The following is a 20,382-nucleotide window of genomic DNA, read 5'->3' on the forward strand; positions in this document are numbered from 1 at the left end:
AGAGCACGCAAGAATCCACCGAGCTGTGCCTTTTTTTCTTGTTTTATTCTCTTGTCTTCTGTGTTTCCTCCGCCAACATAGGCAAGCAAAACGAAGGTTGTTCTGACTAAACCTTTCTGCTGCTTCTTTTTTTCTTGTAGTCTCGTAAATGACGAACCATACTCTGAATAGAAACTAAGGTTTACTCGATTGGTTTGGTTTTGAGGGGTTTAAAGTCCCAAAGCGACTTAGGCTATGAGGGACGCCGTAGTGACGGGCTCCGGAAATTTCGACCACCTGGGGTTCTTTAACGTGCACTGACGTCACACAGTACACGGGCCTTTAGAATTTCGCCTCCATCAAAATTCGGCCTCCGCGGCCGGGATCGAACCCGTCTCTTTCGGGTCAGCAGCCGAGCGCCATTACCACTGAGCCACCGCGGCGGCGCAAATGACTCAAGTTCGACTTTAAAACTGTACTGCAAAAAGGATGTACAGATAGAGGTTGTATTCTTCTAAGTTTGACTTTTGGGAACGCACAGAACGCCTTCTGCACTTCCATCGTTTTTGTTAATCATACTAGAAACTTTTAATTCTAAGTGGATTCGCAAGCCTGTGTCGTGGCTTTTCCACATTGTTCACTGTATCAACACGGTGCCCTTCGAAATGAGCCCCTGACTTCCGGAAAAAAAGTTTTGTGCAGTATTCGCTGTCGTCCTACTAGCACTCAAACGTGAATTTGTAGCCGCTGCGATTTCCTAACCGACCTGCGTTTCGTTAAGAACACATCGGGCGAACATAAAATATTAAAATCCGCCGAGGTGGCTCAGTGGTTATAGAGTTCGGCTGCTGAACCGAATTACGCGGTTTCGATCCGGGCTGCAGCGGCCGAATTTCGATGGAGGAGAAATTCTGGAGGCCCGTGTACTGTGTAATGTCAGTGCACGTTAAAGAACCCCAGGTGGTCGAAATTTCCGGAGCCCTCCACTACGGCGTCCCTCATAGCCAGAGTCTCTTTGGGACGTTAAACCCCCGTAAACCGCAAAATATTGACAGAGCAGACGAGGCAGATGGGATTGCGCATGTCCCGCCAGCCTTGTCTCCTGTGTTCGTCCTTTGTGTTACTGCAGCTTAGAACACCCAGGTGGTCTAAATTAACCCGGAGCCCTCCACTACGGCGTTGCTTATAGCCGTGCGTTGCTTTGAGACGGCGAACACCAAAATTTATTTTGTACTTTCTCTCTTCGGAAAAGCTCTTCCACATCCAGAAAAATAACTTTTCTCCAATTACAGCTCTCATCTGCTGCTAAGGCTATCACACAAACGCGTCGCGAACAATTTATCGGCTCAAAACCGACAATGAGCTTCGCTGTTATGCTCCATTTGCCCATGCAAGTAGTCATCCTGGGGCAAGCTGATGAGGCAGCATGGTATTCATCAGTTTGTTTTTCTGTCTTATGGTATCACAGCAACATTCTAGGTTCATGCCAAGTAATCTCTCTCCCTCGACCCTTCATGAGAACTGGCTCATCTCTCAAATAGGCCGAATTCTTGGCAATTTTTACGCAGATTTCTTTTCACATCGCATTGCTTCAAATTAGCCTGCAACCAGGTACTTTAACATGATATAAAGATAAAGAATACGTCAACACGACGTGACCAAAAATTAAGTTCAAACAGCAGCGTAAGCTGTCTTGCACCATCTCGTACCGGGACGAAGCTCCAGAGAGTGCAACATCACAGATCATTTTATTTTACTTTCCGAACACATCTTGTGCGCGCGTTTATATCAATCAATCAATCAATCAATCAATCAATCAATCAATCAATCAATCAATCAATCAATCAATCAATCAATCAATCAATCAATCAATCAATCAATCAATCAATCAATTGGTTAAGAAAAAGGGCCCATGGCCGCTGAAGGGGAAGGGGGATGTACCAGGTACACATGCAAGTGTTCATATAGGCGCATATGTTTAATGCGAGGCATGTATTAGCGAGCCCACTTCCTTAGATGTGCCGCATTTTATTCGTAACTTCTTCTGAAGCCGAATTCCATCCTTTTTCTGGGAGCTCCAAAGAGGCGTTTTAGTAGAGGTCATTCTGCAACTAAGCAATTTCTTTTAGTTGAAAAGTAAATAACCTACCGCAGTTATGACCCGGATGCTGAATTTGTTTTCAAACAGGATAGCTTGAATGGGCAGCGTGCGGTGGCGAGTAAGAGCCGTAATTCTCGTTCTAACTGGCTTCTGTGGACAAGCTGCATATTGCGAGGCTGATAAGTAAACAGTCTGTGACCACCTTAAATTGATCCCTAGTTTTGCATTTTAGAAGCACCTTAAATATATTTCGAAAACAGCGCTCGTTTTGAGGGCGACGTCCTCTGGTGCGACGGCACTGAAGTCACGTTTGCACCACGGCTTCCGCGAGCACATGGGCGACCTCATTCCGCGATTTCCGTCAACTCCGCCAGATTGGGCCTGGCGTTGTAGCTACAGGCTGTATCTCCTGTCTTTGGTGCAGCGTCTTCATCTGTCGTTGGTTCTTTTATAACGCGATAGCGTTAAGGGTTCCGTGCAGCGGAAAACCCGCCGCCGCCGCCGCCGTCGTGGTCGTCGTCGTCGTCGGCGGCGGTGGCGTGAGCAGAAAATCCTCAGAGAAGCAATCTAGCGGGCCACCTAGGTCGCGTGACGTTGCGACGTCATCACAACCTGCTAACCGCATTGTGAGCAAACTGTAACCATGGCAGGCGACAGTTAAATTTAATGATTGGTCACACGAGAGGTTGCTCTCACAAGCCTCCTCTCCCACTCCCCTTTTCCCGGTAGCAGGACCTGTCATCGCAGTTCAGTGGCGCATCGCTTAACCGCGGAACCACTGCGCCAGGAGAGGTACGAGGACTTCCGGGGATTTATGAATGCAAACTAGAGAATGACCGTCCCGTATGCATGGACATTAACCCATTCTATCACGTCATACCCTTAAGGTGGAGCTTGTGTCCCTTCCCGTTTTTCCTGTACCGTGCAGGTATGGAATACCAGTTCGGCCGAAGTTGATAATCGCTTTATCAAGCGATGCATCGACGTAAATTGATTTAAGATAAAAAGAGGGCTAACAGAGCAGCAGCGAAGGTTCTTCCTGTGACTCTGACGATGTATGCTTCGCATACATCGAGCAACCTTCCCAGGAGTCCCTTCTGGACACTTCTACAGAGATGTTTATGTGAGTGTCTCCATGCTGGTGTGTCACTGAAGCATGCAGCAGGCGCAGCCTCGCGATGGCTGCACCTGTGCGTTTGGCGGAGCTACTCCGAGCGTGAAGCGCAGTTTAGCTTTAGCTTGGGCACTTCAGACTATACCTAAACTATAGCCAAATTAGAGGTTTATTTTAGAGATGTGAAAGGTGGGGCACTGCCATTTTTTTTTTGTGGACCCTATTACGTGAACAAAGGGCAAAGAGAGAGCATGCTTTGAGCCTGTTCTGCAAACTGTCGTACATAAGGAAGCATCAGTTTGTTTATAAATTGAAGAAATAAAGGAAAACAAAATGAACTTACATCATCCATCAGTTGAAGTTTTCTAGAAGTCCATGAGTCTGCTTCCGTTTTAACCATGAACTCCCCGTTAGCCTTCTGACCCTGGAAAAATGAACAGAAAATAAAGCATTACTTAATCGCTGAATGGAAAGGTATGGCAGACATAGAAGAATTGAAACGCTGTTGCGTGCGAAAGAGGTTCACCAGCCACAGTAACATGTATTAAAAAAAAGAAGGAATATCATGGGAAGCAGGCATGAGTCTCTCTGTCTCTCAGTCTATGTGAGGCTGATACACGACGTGCTTTCTGCGGCTGCTTGAGCATAGCTTATCAACGTTTTCTTTTCTGGAATAAAGACCATGCAATTACGGAATATTGAACACATTGCACAATCTACCAAAGAGCGGCAATTAAATGTTATTTATTTTTTTTTGCTGACAGGGACGAGATGATAGTGACGGCTATGCCACACCACTTTATAAAGCTACCGTGTCAACTAGGAGTTCACATTACTGACAGCGCGCGTAGCGCTTCGCAAAAAAATTACGAAAATATCGGCGTCATGTACTAAGCTGATGATGTGATACATCACTTCCCCTATGGCCGTTACAATAGGTAAAATTGCCAGAACAAGGAAACTAAGTCGGAGGGAGATGACAGCGCTTTGTTTGTCTGGTACGGTATGGTACCGTATGGTATGGTATAATATGGCATGGCATGATATGCTATGGTACGGTATGATATGGTATGGTGTGATGTGATGTGGTGGGGTGTGGTGTGGGATGGTATGGCATGGTATGGCATAGTATGGCATGGTATGGTATGGTATGGTATGGTATGGTATGGTATGGTATGGTATGGTATGGTATGGTATGGTATGGTATGACGTGGTACATAGGTTAACGTCAATGAGCTGCATATGGGCTCCGAGAGGCTCCGAAAAGCACGGCTGTCGACTTCGACCACATGGGGTTCCATCCACCGGATCGCACCAGTGGCATGCTGTCGTCGTCTTGAGCACTTTCTGAAAAATTATTTATCTAAAATGATCACGAAGTTGACGTCCCTTCTAATTAACACCACCATAATGAACGATAATATTTCCTTATGTTTGTCTTAGTTTTAAGGGACTGCCAGCTTCTCTCGTGTACGTATCCTAGCGAGCCCCCCATCTCTCTACCTTTGTCTGCTGAGTACAGAGAAAAGAACGACAAGAAGAAAACACTTGGTGTAGGAGAGCTATCAAACTGATCCCAGACGGACCAAAAGTAAGCTACGTTCAGGGTACTGAAGCTATTTATTTCCTGCCAAGCGTGACAGAAGCTATACTGACGCATAGTGATCCTATCACTTAGACATTGAAAGCTCCAATAAAATCTCAAGCTGGTCTTTTGCACACATCTTCACAAGGATGTTTTTATTATGGCGGGATAGCATTCGTCCGATCTGCAGTGGAGCGCACAGCTGCTGATTGTCAAAGGCTTTAGAAAGCTTACGTGAACGTGTTGGCGGCCGCTGGTGCACCTGTCTGCCTGTCCGATGTAGGAACAACCACACCACAGTGGAATTTCATGAACGACGCTGCTCATGGACTTATTCTCTGACACGTGTTTTCACTCGTGCACTTTCCTAGCGCTTGCACCGCGTCTCGCCAAATGCCAGAGGCCACCAAATTTGTTGGCTGAAAGAGCCTTTGAGTCTCACTGTATTACTGGAAACAGGAAGCTCGCGAAAAAGCGCTTAGCATTTATGGTATCTCGTTAGCATGCGAACAACCACAAAACAGTGCTCTTAAGATATATATTTTTATATCAAAACTCTGACAACAACGTCTCAATTTGCGGCTAACTACTCAGACAACAACGTTTTTTGAAATTCGTCGCTCCATTTCACTTCTGTGTTTGTTCCATAAATATGTTCACACCCGTCCTTCGTTGTTACCTCTGGCATCACCTTTCCGCTCTTCACAACGCTTACACAATCAACTCAGCTTCAACCGGATATATGGGAAGACCCTGTCGTTTAATTCCTCTGCATTACCTAGAGCAATAAAACTCTGGAATGATCTTCCTGATAACATAATCTCTTTCATTGATCCTGGTGAGTTTAAAAAACATCTATGTATACATTTATTGCCATAGTGATGTTCGAAATGTACAACAGTTTCATTTGTTCTTAACGTTGTTTTCCCATTTACCACTTCTGTTACCCCTGGTTGCTTTTTTTTTCTCATGTTCGTGTTTCGCTTTTTTTTCCCCTCTATTTTCGTGTCTGATGTTATTTTCTTCGTTTTGTATAAATTTCGTGTTCCTTTCTTGTATTTGACTTGTACCGCGTTCTTGTACCGATATTACGGTTTTTTCTATCTGTATATCCCTTTTTTTCGATTTGCCCCCCTCACCCAATGCTCTTCGGGGCCTGTGAGGTACTAATAAATAAATAAATAAATAAATAAAAGGAGTGAACTACGCTTTTCTGCGCGCTCCGATCCTTGGACTAATTCACGATGCAGCCTCAGCGGTGCGGCGATTTTTGTGAAAATCGCCTGTAAGACTGGCATCTTGGAGGTGGCTACCCCGTCATACACTCAACAACAGGTCACGTCGTTGATTTCTCTCATGCAATGTCACAGCCTGGCAGCTGCTCTGGACCCGGCAAGGTTCTTGCATATCAGACGCCCGGCCGGCTCCACATAGTGAGCATCTGCAAAAGAATGCCTGAAGAGGGCAAATACGGGCTGGTTGGTACATTTTTGAAGAACTGGCTAGAACAGCGCAACGGAAGACGAGTCAAGAGAAGGACAAACATCAGCGCTATGCTTCTCTTGTATCGTCTTCCGTTCCGCTGTTTTATCCAGTTCTTCAAAAAGGATGCCTATTTACCCTCTTTGCCATAAATAAACAGTCTGCGCTTACGATTAGAATAATTGTGATTCAGATAGCGATAGGTTACGGGTGACAAGGGCTGGTGACCACAGCGTAGCTGCTGCGCCGCCAGACCGCATTTTGTGTTTTAGATTAACCTGGTAACTTCTGGCAGAAGCGGTACCTAAGAAGAAAAAAGATGCTGAATACAGCTGCGCGAAAATTGATTCGTTTTCACGGGGTTCGAAAACGAATCACGGAAGCCTTCGAGTATTAGATCGAATATATAATGGTGAATAGCAAATTTACGTCGTTTACAACAGCAATTTTATTTTCACATGTTATTTTCAACACTGAATTTGTTGAAGCACGAAGTGGTAAGCCACAGCTTAAAGGCATTAGGAAAGTAGGATCTCAGGATGAAAGATAATGCAGGTTTACACAGTCACAAAGACCATCTTTTCACAACCGATAAACGGAAAAATATCGCAGGTTGGAGCGTCATCATGATAGTTATAATAATGAGTCCTAACTTGTAGAACACATCACGACCCAGTTGGTTTTCCATCACACGAAATCAGCGCAAACTACACGAAGGACGCAGAAAGGGGAGACCTGTGTGTCAGCGCCTGTGTCTCGTCTCCCCTTTCTGCGTCCTTCGTGTAGTTTGCGCTGATTTAGTTGTGATCCTAACTTGTGCTGAGCAAAAAAACAAAAAAACAAACAAACAGGGGAACTGAAATATCCCATGCTCTTATGCAAACGGAAGAGAAGTGCTGCTCTATGTGTTCTCTTCGGGCCCGTACAAATACGTGCGAAGACACCTCCACATATCTGGTTGGTCGAAAGTACGTGGGGGTGGGAGCACGTCAAGTGGATTGCTCTGTTTTCTCCTTTCCTCCGCATCATGTGTCAGAAAATTACGATTATTATTATTATTATTATTATTATTATTATTATTATTATTATTATTATTATTATTATTATTATTATTATTATTATTATTATTATTATTATTATTATTATTATTATTATTAAACCCGCTGCGGTGGCGCAGTGGTTACGGCGCTCGGCTGCTGGGTTGGGGTGAGGGGGGATAGCAGGGTTGGAGGGGCAGGCCCACACCATGTGGTAGATGTCCGAAGACTTCTCCGCACAGTGCGGACAGCTGCCAGAGAAAGAAGGGTCGAAGTGTTTGAGAGCTGCTGGGCACAGAAAAGTATTTGTATACAGTCGAAGCAGAAGCCGCTCCTCCGCCTTTGAGAGACCTTTACACGGGCGGGGATAAAGACCATGGCCAGATTGATAAAGTAAAACAATGTCTTTGAAGGAGTAAGCGGGAGTGAATCCAAGTTCCTGATCGTCGGGGTCGGAGGGGAATGTCCGGTGAGAGAGCGCGCGGGCGGCGGCGTCAGCTGCCTCATTTCCCTCAAGGCCCATGTGAGCAGGAGCCCAAACGATACGCCGGTGCGTGGGGTCCCCGGTGTAGACGCTGTTTTGGAGAATGCGGTAGGCTAGATACGGTACCCAGCCCTGCTCGACGTTCCGACATGCCCCTCGCGAGTCGGAAATAATTGTTTTTGAATTGGAATCAGATGCAGCCAACGCAATGGCGACCTCCTCCGCGTGTGTGATGTCACGGGCTCGGAATGTAAGGCCGTTCACTGTTTTGGATTGGTGGACGACTGCGGCCGGGTACCATCCCCCACGGGAGACTGGGAGGCGACCCTGCTCGGCTGCTCTGATCTGCAGGCCCAACGAGCCCTGGTCGCGCGAGCCCGGGTGGCGGCCGACGCCACTGGGGTCCCGAACTAGGGACCTCCACCTAGTACTTGTAAGGGCTGGCCCCCTCTGGGTCAGCTCATGCATAACCTCCAGTAGTGTATGTGTAAATAAATGTTTTCCACCACCACCGGCTGCTGGCCCGAAAGACGCGGGTTCGATCCCGGCCGCGGCTGCTGAATTTCGATGGAGGCGAAATTCTAGACGTCCGTGTACTGTGCGATGTCAGTGCACGTTAAATAACCCCAGGTGGTCGAAATTTCCGGAGCTCTTCACTACGGCGTCCCTCATAGTATGAGTTGCTTCGGGATGTTAAACCACAATAAACCAAACCTATTATTATTATTATTAACACCTTCAGAAGTATTCTAAATGCGTAGGAGGCTGAGCTTTCCATTGAAATACGAATATTTACATGCAAAATTTTCAACTATTCGCTCACCGCTAGTCCTAACGTATGACTATACGAGTACTTTGCCTGCTTACGGCCTTTTCTTGCAAGGTTATTTTAATAAAATATGTGAAAATAGCGAATATATTTGATATTTTTGAGCTAAGTAATGTAATCAGGTATACATTTCAGAGAGATTTTCACCGTTATAATATTGCCGCACTTAGTTTAGCCATCACTCTACCGGCGCCCCCGTACGGTCTGTGTTCGACCTTTGTCGCGCGCCGGACTTCGTCCTCTTCTGCTCGGTGCTAGTGCCTGCCGGCTGCGCTCTGCCCAGTGTGCTCGCCAGGTACTGTTCTGCCAGAGATAGAACGTCCTACCGGCGTCTGTGACATTTTTGGTGGAGGTGCTGGGTACGATCTATGTACGAAGAGGTCCCAGGAACCTCCAGCGCTCAGCCACACCCCCTGGACACGACACCTGTCCACAAGTCAAGCCGCCGCTTGAAAGGCTTAGCATCCGAGTACAATCCCCTCACCGCGCCATCCCGCAAGATGACCTCTACGGTGGCCAGCCAGACCTTTCAGCAAACTGTGAGTTTGCCACCGCTGCTTCTTCATTCGCCTCGTACGCCCGCGTCGTTTCATGGTGACAAGTTTGAAGATGTGGAGGACTGGTTGGACGGGTATGACAGGGTCTCTGAATTTAATCTGTGGGACGAGGACCGCAAGCTTCGGAACGTCTACTTTGCCCTCCAGGACGCCGCTAAGACGTGGTTCGAAAACCACGAGTCCGCCATCCACACCTGGCAAGACTTCCGGCGCCAGTTGCTGGATACGTTCAGCAGCAACGAACGGAGGGAGCGTGCTGAATTGGCCCTGCAATCGCGAGCGCAGCAGCCAAACGAGAGCGTGGCGATGTTCGTGGAGGATATGACCCGGCTTTTCAACCGCGCTGATTCTTCGATGTCGGAAGCCAAGAAGGTGCGGCATTTGATGCGGGGCGTGAAGGAGCAATTGTTCGCTGGGCTCGTGCGCGATCCTCCGGCTACAGTCGCCGATTTTGCAAAGGAAGCGGCAGGCATGGAGCGCGCCCTGCAGCAGCGGTTTGCGCACTACGGCCGTCCGTCAAACATCACTGCTGTGGAGTGCCACATGCCGAGGCCCGGGGATGAGAACACCTCCCTCTGAGAGCTCATTAGGAGCATCGTTCGCGAAGAGCTGCAGAAGCTTCGCTCTGTGGCGCAGCCTCCTAGTGTCACCGCCATCTCGGAGGCTGTCCGTGACGAGATACGCCGCACGGTGCAGCCCACTCCACCTCCGCAACCGCCAGCGCCCTATGTGATGACATACAGCGAGGCATTGCGAAGCCCTGCGCCACCACCGCCGGCGTTCTACTCTCCAGCCCCTACCGCGCCGTCCGACCGATTCCCGTATACGACAGCGCTGCCAGCCGACCGCCCACCCGTCACGAAGGCAAACATGTGGCGAACGCCGAACAACAGGCCCCTGTGCTTCCACTGCGGCGAAGCAGGCCACATCCGTCGTCACTGCCCGTACCGCCGGATTGGCCTGCGCGGCTTTTCGCCCGACGCACCCCTGCCACGCTATGGTGAACGACCCCGCGAGATCGATCAGTACCTAGCGGCCAACGTCCCACCTGCACCCACTGCCCAACGTCAGTCCAGGTCACCGTCGCCTCGACGGTTTTCTTCACCAGCCCGCCAGTCCTACGTCCGGCAGTCCTCCAGCCCGCGCCGGGAAAACTGAGGACGGCGACCCCCGGAGGTAGGGCCGCCGTCACCGGACATAATGACGAACATCCTCCGCTCACCGACGTTAGCATGCGACCCGACCTCCGACCCCACGCCGCGACGACCTTTCGACGCCCAGAGACGCCTTCGCTTGACGCCTCAATTGGACAATCTGAACGACCCTTAAGTCCGACGACTTTTCGACGAACGGAGACGCCCCCGCTTGACGCCCCAACCCGACCGCGAGAACGATCCCCTAGTCCGACCTCCCTCACACAGCGTTTTTCTGAAGGTGACCAAGCTTCGGCTGAAATCCCGGTCATCGTTGATGGCCGCCGCGTGACTGCTCTCGTAGATACCGGCGCCGATTTCTCCGTCATGAGTCGTGGTCTGACGCTTGTCCTGAGGAAAGTACTGACACCTTGGCCTGGAACGCACATCCGGACAGCTGGAGGCCATCTGGTGACACCGCTTGGCGTCTGCACCGCTAGAATGGAGATTCGTGGTGTCACCTTCACTGCCTGCTTCGCTGTGTTGGCTCATTGCTCGAAGGACCTCATCCTCGGGTTAGATTTTCTTCGGGAACACGGTGCGATAGTCAACCTCCGCGAACTTGTCGTGACGTTCTCACCTCATTGTGCCCTAGCCGACAGCAGCGAGCCCGACAGGCCTGTTTTTCGCGTGTGTGATGACAATGTCACGCTGCCACCACGCTCCAGTTTGTTTATTACGGTGGAGTGCTCCAACCAACGCACTCCTCACGGGGTTGCGGAAGGCAACCTGTCGTTACTGCTGAATCAACAAGTCTGCGTTGCGCGGGGTGTTACTTCCCTCCGCGGACTGCGAACGCAGCTTCTTGTTACGAACTTTAGCGCCGAATACCGCCACTTGCCGCAAGCAACCGCCATAGCCTATTTCGATGAAATTAGTGACTCAGTCTCCCACTGCGCCTTGTCCCTCAACGATACCCATGCATCGACCTCTGACGCCCCCGTTATGACTGACGTGAACCCCGACCTAACCGCCGATCAGAAACACCGCCTTCACATGATCCTCGACTCTTTTCGTGACTGCTTTGCGACCACTTCTAAAGTTCGGCAAACATCGGTCGCTAAACACCGCATTGTAGTGGATGAAGGCGAGAGGCCTATACAACACCACCCCTATCGAGTGTCTGCGAAAGAACGGGAGGTGATTCGGAGGCAGGTTGAGGAAATGCTCCGCGACGAGATTATCCAGCCGTCAACAAGCCCGTGGGCTTCGCCCGTTGTGCTGGTCGCCAAGAAGGATGGCACTCTCCAATTCTGCGTCGACTATCGTCGCCTCAACAAGATTACTAAAAAGGACGTTTATCCGTTGCCCCGAATTGATGACTCGTTCGATCGCCTGCGTCATGCCCGATACTTTTCCTCTCTTGATCTACGCAGTGGGTACTGGCAGATCGAAGTCGATGAACGGGACCGTGAAAAGACCGCGTTCATAACCCCCGACGGCTTGTACGAGTTCAAGGTGCTCCCCTTTGGCCTGTGTACCGCTCCTGCCACCTTTCAAAGAATGATGGACACTGTCCTGGTTGGCCTCAAATGGCAGTCGTGTCTCTTCTATCTTGATGATGTGGTTATTTTCGCGGCGACCTACGAAGAACATCTCAAACGCTTGAGTGCAGTACTGACGGCCATCCGATCAGCCGGTCTATCTCTAAAACCCGAAAAATGCCACTTCGCGTACCAACGGCTGAAGTTTTTGGGCCATGTTGTGACACCTGAGGGTGTCAGCCCCGACCCCGACAAGACGGCCGCTGTAGCTGCGTTCCCGACTCCCACTGATAAGCGAGCTGTGCGCCGGTTTCTTGGCCTCTGCGCATATTACAGACGCTTCGTGCAGGACTTCTCCAGGCTGGCTGAGCCTCTCACACGGCTGACAAAAGACGATCAGCCTTTCGTCTGGGCACAGGAACAGCAGGACGCCTTCGAAAAGCTCCGCAAACGCCTACAAACAACGCCCATTCTTGGCCATTTCGACGAGGAGGCGGATACAGAACTTCACACCGATGCCAGCAACATTGGCCTCGGTGCTGTCCTCGTCCAGTGGCAAGATGGTGTTGAGCGCGTGATTGCTTACGGCAGCCGCACGCTGTCTCGGTCCGAGGCCAATTACTCAACCACTGAAAAGGAGTGCCTAGCTGTTGTGTGGGCGATAACGAAGTTCCGGCCCTACTTGTATGGTCGCCCGTTTCGGGTCGTGAGTGACCACCACTCACTGTGTTGGCCCGCGAATCTTAAAGACCCCTCGGGCCGGCTAGCTCGTTGGAGCCTTCGCTTGCAAGAATTTGATGTAACAGTTGTCTACAAGTCGGGAAACAAACACAGCGATGCAGACTGCTTGTCCCGTGCTCCTGTCCCGTCCAGCTCTGATGACCTCGAAGATGACCCTCTCTTTATTGGTGCTCTGACCACGTCCGCCCTCGCTCAACAACAGAGGGACGACACGGAATTGTGGCCACTCATCGATTATCTTGAGGGTACCGCCTCGTTACCGCCTCGTCTATTCGTGCGTGGCTTGTCGTCGTTTTGCTTGCGAGATGGCGTCCTCTACAAACGAAATTACGGCCCGACGGACTCTGGTTACCTGCTCGTGGTTCCAACGGCGCTCCGCACTGACGTTTTGCAGGCATGCCACGACGAGCTTCCTTCCGGCCACCTCGGATTTTCTCGAACGATGGCACGAGTTCGTCACCGGTATTACTGGCCCAGGCTTTCTGCGGCTGTCAAGCGTTATGTACGCATCTTGCCGAGAGTGTCAACGTCGGAAGAAACCACCTTTCAAGCCGGCTGGCTTGCTCCAACCCATTGCTCCGCCGAGAATTCCTTTCCACCAAGTCGGCATGGACTTACTGGGCCCATTTCCCACGTCATCATTGGGTAACCGGTATATTGTGGTTGCCACCGACTACCTCACCCGGTATTGTGAGACGAAAGCCCTTCCCCGCGGCACTGCTGCTGAAATTGCTGACTTTTTCATCATCAGCATAGTCCTCCGCCATGGCGCCCCTTATGTTGTTTTAACTGACCGAGGCACAGCGTTCACGTCCACGCTTACTCAGAAAGTTATGCGGCTCAGTGGCACAAGTCATCGTAAGACCACAGCTTACCATCCTCAAACCAACGGCCTAACCGAGTGCCTCAATAAGACTATCGCTGATATGATTTCTATGTACGTCGATGATGACCATAAGAACTGGGACGAAATCCTTCCGTACGTCACGTTTGCCTACAATACTGCCCTTCAAGAGACGACGGGGTTCACCCCATTTCGTTTGGTACACGGTCGTGAAGTCGTGACTATGTTGGACACGATGTTGTTGCCCGATATTGCACGCTATTGGGACTGTGAGTCCGAGCCAGGAAACGGTCGAGGCGACGGTGAGTAAAATGTCTTTTATGTACAGTATGTACAAGGGCTTTTACATGATACAAGGGCCAAGAGCACCACGGGCAGCACAAAGACGAAGGGCGGCCCCGGCGGCGAGCGTAGCTCCGGCGTGATGGCTCTTCTGCTGCCCGTCTGCTGCTCGGGTTCAGCGCGGCTCCGTTTTTATAGCCGCTGGTAACGGTTACGGCAGCCAGCCGTTCAAATCCTCCAATCACTGGCCACCGTTCAAATTAGACCAATGGTCGAGAGCCGGCGAGCGTCGGAGGAATTCGCACCGACGGAGAGGAGGAGAGGAGGAAGGGTCCGTGTCGGCGCCGCGCCGGCGGGATGAGTCACGCTGCATGTCGCGACTTGTCCGAGAAAGTCTGGGCCTGCTTTGAGCGTCGGCGAGCGCGCAGAGCTTGTTTTCAGGGGGGCCAGCCAGCGAAATGGGAGCTCCGGCACTACAGCACCACCGCCGCCAGACAATGCGCCACGAAGACGAGCTACTTCCGCGTGGCTCGGATGCGGGGCGCGCTCGTACGCCAGGCTCCTCCAAGTTCTCGTACGGTGTTCGGCCGCAGGTAGCTCCAGGCTCCTTTCCGAGAACAGGTCCCGCTCACCAGGACAGGATCACTGCTCCGCAGCTTAGTCGCCCAGGTGACTGGATCAGCTTCGCTCGGTCCTTCGGAAGAGCTTGCTTCTCAGCATCGGTCGTTGATCGTTCTGCATGTTGCCAAGAACCGACCGACAACAGGCAACACCCAACACGAGCAAGTGCCCTCCGTCACCCGTCAATACACCAGACTTAAAGGTCACAAAACTCCGCTAGCAATAGTTCTGTCCCCTTTTCGCTCCCTCTTCTACAAGAGACTCATGTGGGATACAAGAACTCTAAAGCAATAAACTCAAAGTGTCAAACACATGTCACACACATAATGAAATGAATGCAAAATAAATTCGCTCTCTTGAGATCACTCGGCCAGAACACACAGCTGAGGCCACAAATGAGGACAAATTTTTCCCCGATCTACGAGCGAACTTAAAACAGCTGCTCGCGAAGAGACAAAATGTAGGTCACGAGGAGGCGAAGCCAGCCTTGCTTAGAACACACGGCTTAGTGCGTCTACGTTCGCGTTTTCCTCGCTTCTAACGGACGGTAAACGACACCCGCTACAGCGGAAACTAGTGACTCTGCCTCTTTCGCTGTGCTGCGCTTTTCTCTCTCTCTCTCCACTACCGTGGTAGCTAACGTCTCTGCCTCTTTCGCGGTAGACGCGCTTTTCTTTCTCTCTCTACTACCGCGGTAGCTAATGTCTCTGCCTCTTTCGCGGTATACGCGCTTTTCTTTCTATCTGTACTTGTCTTTCCAGTTTCTACGGGAGCTACAGTACGAGAGCGATTCGCTTTCATAGACTGGCAACTTGTCCCTTTCTTTGCGCTTCGCGCGCCAGTCGCGACGTCCCATAGCAAGTGCGCAACGCTTTCGGTGGGACCGTCCTTTCTTGTTCTTTGTCTCAGGCGGTAAGTGAGACCTACGAGGCTTTAATTTCTCGCGCACCCTTTTGCATTTTCGCTCAATGCGAAGTGCGCATCTACCCGGCCTTTTGATTTTGTGCCTACTAAATGGTGTTATTTCCACTCGCGGCTTTCCATCGCGATACCTAAGCTTGGTCGAGCGCTTAGGCAGTTCCTTCTTGCCTCTGTCACTACGGCTATGTACAATCTCGCACCTTTTGAGCCGTACACGCGTTTTCCCTGTGCGCGCGTGCCGCTTTCTGTGGGAGCGCGGTTTCTCCCGTGACTGCAGCGGAAAGAGAGAGCCCGCATGAGAGCATGTGACTTTGCGCCTCTTGCTCTCTCTGTGCTCGGGGCAAGATTCACCCCTGCCTCGCTCCTTTATTTTGAGCTTCTTGAGCAGCGCTCTCTTGTATCTCGGTTTCATCCCTTGATACTCTTTCCCGCGCGAATTCTGGTATGATTTCTTTTTGCAGTTTATCCGACTGCTCAGATCTATGTGCCTCGACACACTTATGCGCTTCGCTTTGCGCGATAGTGATGCATCGCACATTTCTCTAGCTCTGGTTCTGACGTTAGTTTCAGGGCTGACAACGTGACTGACTTTACTGAAGTCATTTTGCCGGCGACGCTGGCGCTTCCGATGGTGGAAACCCGTTTTCGCGCGTTTGCCCTTTCTCTCTTTTCGGCGGCGCCTGTCTTTCTTATGCCTGCCTTTCATCTTTCGGCGGCACCACTCTTTCTTTTGCCTGCCTTCCATCGTCTTTCGGTGACAGCTCTCTCTCTTGAGCTTGCCTTTCCTCTCCTTTCGACGGCAGCACTGTTTCTCTTGTTTCGCTATCACCTTGTGGCGATAGCTCACATTCCTGAACTGGCGGTGCCTTTCCTTCCGGTTGCAGCTTTTTATCGTGAGCTTTCCTTTCACTTTCGCCTGTGAAATCACATTCTGCTTCCGTCGCCTAAGTTTCTGCTCTCTGACAACGTCGCTTTGATTGTCAGCTGATTCATATGTGCTACCTAGATTAGGCCTGTCTTTGGCGCCTTTACTAGCCTCCTCCAAACTGCGTTCTTCCTTGTCAGCGTCTCTGAGTGCGCATTCGTCCTCATCTTTCTCGGACGGGCTGACGTCTACCGCCCCTATGTCGTCTGGAACGTTCTGTTCTCCACTGTCGTCCAGCACCTTAGTTTCTTCAGGCGCAGACGAACCAGTGTTTTCTACTGACATTACTGCTGACACGCAGCTCTCGTCATGCTCCTGACGCGTTTCAGCCAATTTCGGTTTAGGGTCGGCTGTGCACTCAGTCGCGGTGTTCCCGCTACTGCAGCTGCTTTCTGGAATGTCGCAAAGCTCAGAGCAGTGCGAAAGCACGGGACTCGTTTTGCATTCCTCGCCAGAGACACTAACGCACAACTTGGCGTCCGCAAACTCTCCATGCGCCTGCTTCCGTTGATCGTAAGTTTCGGGTTTCTGCATCTCTGCCGAACGCGCTGAACACGGTGTGCCGTCCTCATCTACTTCGCTTGCGTCGGCGCAAGTGTTTTCACTAATGTCCAGACGGACGTCCTCTCTGCCCTGTTCGGCAACTTCTCCTGCTTTCGACACGCTAGGAGATTCGCTTTCCGGTAACTCCGCCACAATCTCAATGGGCGAGACCTCTGTTAGTGCATCGTCCGATGCTGTGACTACCTTATCCGATGGTGTAGAGGTTTTCTCAGTTGGCGAATGCGGGGCAATTCCCAATGTTACAGCAGCAGTTACATCTGCCACGTACGGACTACCTTCCTCTGTGCCGCACTGACAGCTCTGCTCTACAGCTACGCACTCTACCTCTGCGTCACGATCTTCCGACCCTTCAGCATTTTCGAGCCACTCTAAAATGTCGGCTTTAAACTGGTACGGAAAATCGTTAAACGATGGGGTGCTATTCTCTCGCAGGTACCTTTGGCGAAGGTCCAGCGGTGACACGTTATATCTTGCCAGTAAGAAGCTTTTCAGCTCATCGTAGTCCGCCAAGCCGTCGTCCAACAGGCGCTTGACAACGTCATACGCTTCGCTGGAAAGCAGGGCTACCAACTTCTGTGCCCAACCATTCCGCTCAACGCGCTTTCTCTCGCAGACGCGCTCGAACTCCGCAAGATATTTCGCCATATCTTCGGCGATCACGAAGGGCTGCGGCCTGTCTCTCAGCTGCTGACCGTTGGTCTCATGCAGAGCGAACAATGTTCTATCTCTCTCATAAAAGATCTCGTGTGCTTCAAGCTCCAGGTCCATCAGTTTCTTAGCGCGAGCATGCCGTTTTATCTCAAGCTGCCTCCGTTTTTCTGCCTCTTCGCGCTCAAGCTGTTTCTGTTTTTCTGCCTCCTCGCGCTCACGTTCTGCCTGTTCGCGCTCAAGCTGCTTCTGTTTTTCAGCCTCTTCGTGCTCACGGCGTTCTGTGATCTCTTCCCAGGCCTTATTGGCTTCCTCAGCCGTTACCTCCTCTTTCCGCATGATCTCAAGAATCGCATGCTTTCGTTTTGCGGGGCCCAAATCAATGCCCAACTCTTCACAAATTTCGATGAGTTCCTTCACTTTGAAGTTCTCCATCGCGCACAATAGCCTCTTGTAGTTTGCCCTTTTCTTAGAATTCCCTTGCCGTTCACTACTATAGCGCTACTAGCATGACACGCGCAAGTAATTCTTTCCGAAACGCCTCGTTTACTCCCTCTGCACCAGCTTTCGTTTCAAAGCGCTCCGACTTGGCTCGAAACTGCAAAGCTCTCTACAGTGCCACACACACACAGCCCTACTCTAGACTACAATCACGTGTGCTAGAGCAGTCTGGCGAATTGAGGGGAAAACATCAGGCACTCACCGCGCCGAGGTAGCTGACGCCGGTCGATCCCGCAGCTGCCATCCACTGTTGGGACTGGGCGTCCGAGCCAGGAAAACGGTCGAGGCGACGGTGAGTCAAATGAACTTTATGTACAGTATGTACAAGGGCTTTTACATGATACAAGGGTCAAGAGCACCACGGGCAGGCACACAGAAGAAGGGCGGCCCCGGCGACGAGCGTAGCTCCGGCGTGATGGCTCTTCTGCTGCCCGTCTGCTGCTCGGGTTCAGCGCGGCTCCGTTTTTATAGCCGCTGGTAACGGTTACGGCAGCCAGCCGTTCAAATCCTCCAATCACTGGCCACCGTTCAAATTAGACCAATGGTCGAGAGCCGGCGAGCGTCGGAGGAATTCGCACCGACGGAGAGGAGGAGAGGAGGAAGGGTCCGTGTCGGCGCCGCGCCGGCGGGATGAGTCACGCTGCATGTCGCGACTTGTCCGAGAAAGTCTGGGCCTGCTTTGAGCGTCGGCGAGCGCGCAGCGCTTGTTTTCAGGGGGGCCAGCCAGCGAAATGGGAGCTCCGGCACTACAACGCCCATCCGTTGCCGACGCTGATTCATTCGTTCGCCATGCAGAGGCTGCCCGCCGGCTGGCTCGGCAACGAACCTGCGTGCGGCAAGAAGTCGATGCTCACCGCTATAACCTCCGTCACCGCGAAGTCATTTTCCAGCCTGGCGATCAAGTGTGGGTTTGGAGCCCCATCCGTCTGCGCGGTCGCTCCGAGAAGCTTTTGCGCCGTTACTTCGGCCCCTACGAGGTGCTCCGCAAACTCAGCGACGTTACGTATGAAGTGCGCCCGCAAGGGAGTGTTCGTTCTTCCAGACGAACGCCGACATCCGAAATTGTGCACGTCGCAAGACTCAAGCCATACCATGCCCGCTAGGACACCTCTCACCACGTACGGTGCCTGGGATTCTGTTAACACCCACACGTGGCTCCCCCTCACTTTCAGGCATCGAGTCGATGCCTTTCCAGAGGGGAGGGGCAATGCCGCACTTAGTTTAGCCATCACTCTACCGGCGCCCCCGTGCGGTCTGTCTTCGACCTTTGTCGCGCGCCGGACTTCGTCCTCTTCTGCTCGGTGCTAGTGCCTGCCGGCTGCGCTCTGCCCAGTGTGCTCGCCAGGTACTGTTCTGCCAGAGATAGAACATCCTACCGGCGTCCGTGACAATATCATGCATGTCGTTTAGTGATATTCGATCGGAACGTGTAAAATCAGCTTAAAGAACTTGAGTCATCATTATCACCAGCCTTACAATGCCCACAGGCCTATCCCATATCTCTCCAATTAACCCTGTCATGTGCCACCTGTGGCTCACGTATCTCCGCAAATTTCCTAATATCATCCGTACTCCTAACTCCCTGCCACCCCTGCTACGCTTGCATTCTCTTGGAGTTCAGTCCGCGTTGCCCTTAATGGCCATCAGTTATCTTGGCTTCGCAATACGTGCCCTGTCCATTTCCATTTCTTTAAGTTCGATAAGAAATCATTAACTGCCGTTTGTTCCCTAACCCACTCTGCTCTGTTCCGTTCTATTAACGTTTCACCTATCATTTTGTTTTCTATATAGATCGCTGCGTTGTTCAACCCTTTACGCTAGCCTGACCCGTAGGTAAGTGGGGGAAAGATACAGCTGTTACCTACTTTCCTCTTGATGGATGCTGGTGAATTGGAATTCATTACCTGAGAGTACCTGCCCCGCTCTATTCTTATTCTCTTAAATATTTCACTCTTGTGGTCCGGATCTGCAGTCCCTACTTGTCACAAGTAGGCGTATTCTCTTAAAATTAAACTGTAGAAAACTAAAGGAATGTTCAACCGTCTCCGAAGGGAACAACAGTTTACAACAGGCAGCTGAGCATTGGAACTCCAGGCGTTAAGTGCTTAATGTGACATACGAAACATTTCTGGACAAAAGCATTTTTGAGCGGGAAACAGATTATGAATGCAATTTTGTCATGTAATGTAAGATTTCATTATAGCAATCAATATATCCACAGACCACCCGACGGCAGGCTTGCATTTTTATATTAACGTTTTTCCTGTCGCCCAAAACGTTCCACAGTGCTTTTCTATGGGAGTCTCAAGTGTTCGATGCGATCGATGGAAACACGTTAAAATAAAGATTTTGTTACACATCAGAAGATTGGCCCATTACCTTCAATGTTTTCTTAGCAGTATCTTACAAGTTTTCAACATTAAAATTTTTTGTTCCAGAATGTTGGGCATGCTTCTATGGCCAGGACAGCAGCTTGGGCATGTTGGTTAT

General features: G+C 50.9%; 1 protein-coding gene across 1 annotated transcript in view; it reads right to left on the reverse strand.

The window, feature by feature from the left end:
• Positions 1–20,382, reverse strand: part of acj6 (abnormal chemosensory protein 6) — a 72,751-nt gene that overhangs the window by 6,302 nt on the left and 46,067 nt on the right. Inside the window, exon 2 of the mRNA XM_089586425.1 lies at positions 3,538–3,618. Within this exon, the coding sequence (XP_089442551.1) occupies positions 3,538–3,618 (81 nt within the window). The remainder of the gene's footprint in view (positions 1–3,537; positions 3,619–20,382) is intronic.

Source organism: Amblyomma mixtum, chromosome 1, assembly GCF_055824585.1.
Source record: "Amblyomma mixtum isolate Tamu chromosome 1, ASM5582458v1, whole genome shotgun sequence".
Taxonomy (NCBI): domain Eukaryota; kingdom Metazoa; phylum Arthropoda; class Arachnida; order Ixodida; family Ixodidae; genus Amblyomma; species Amblyomma mixtum.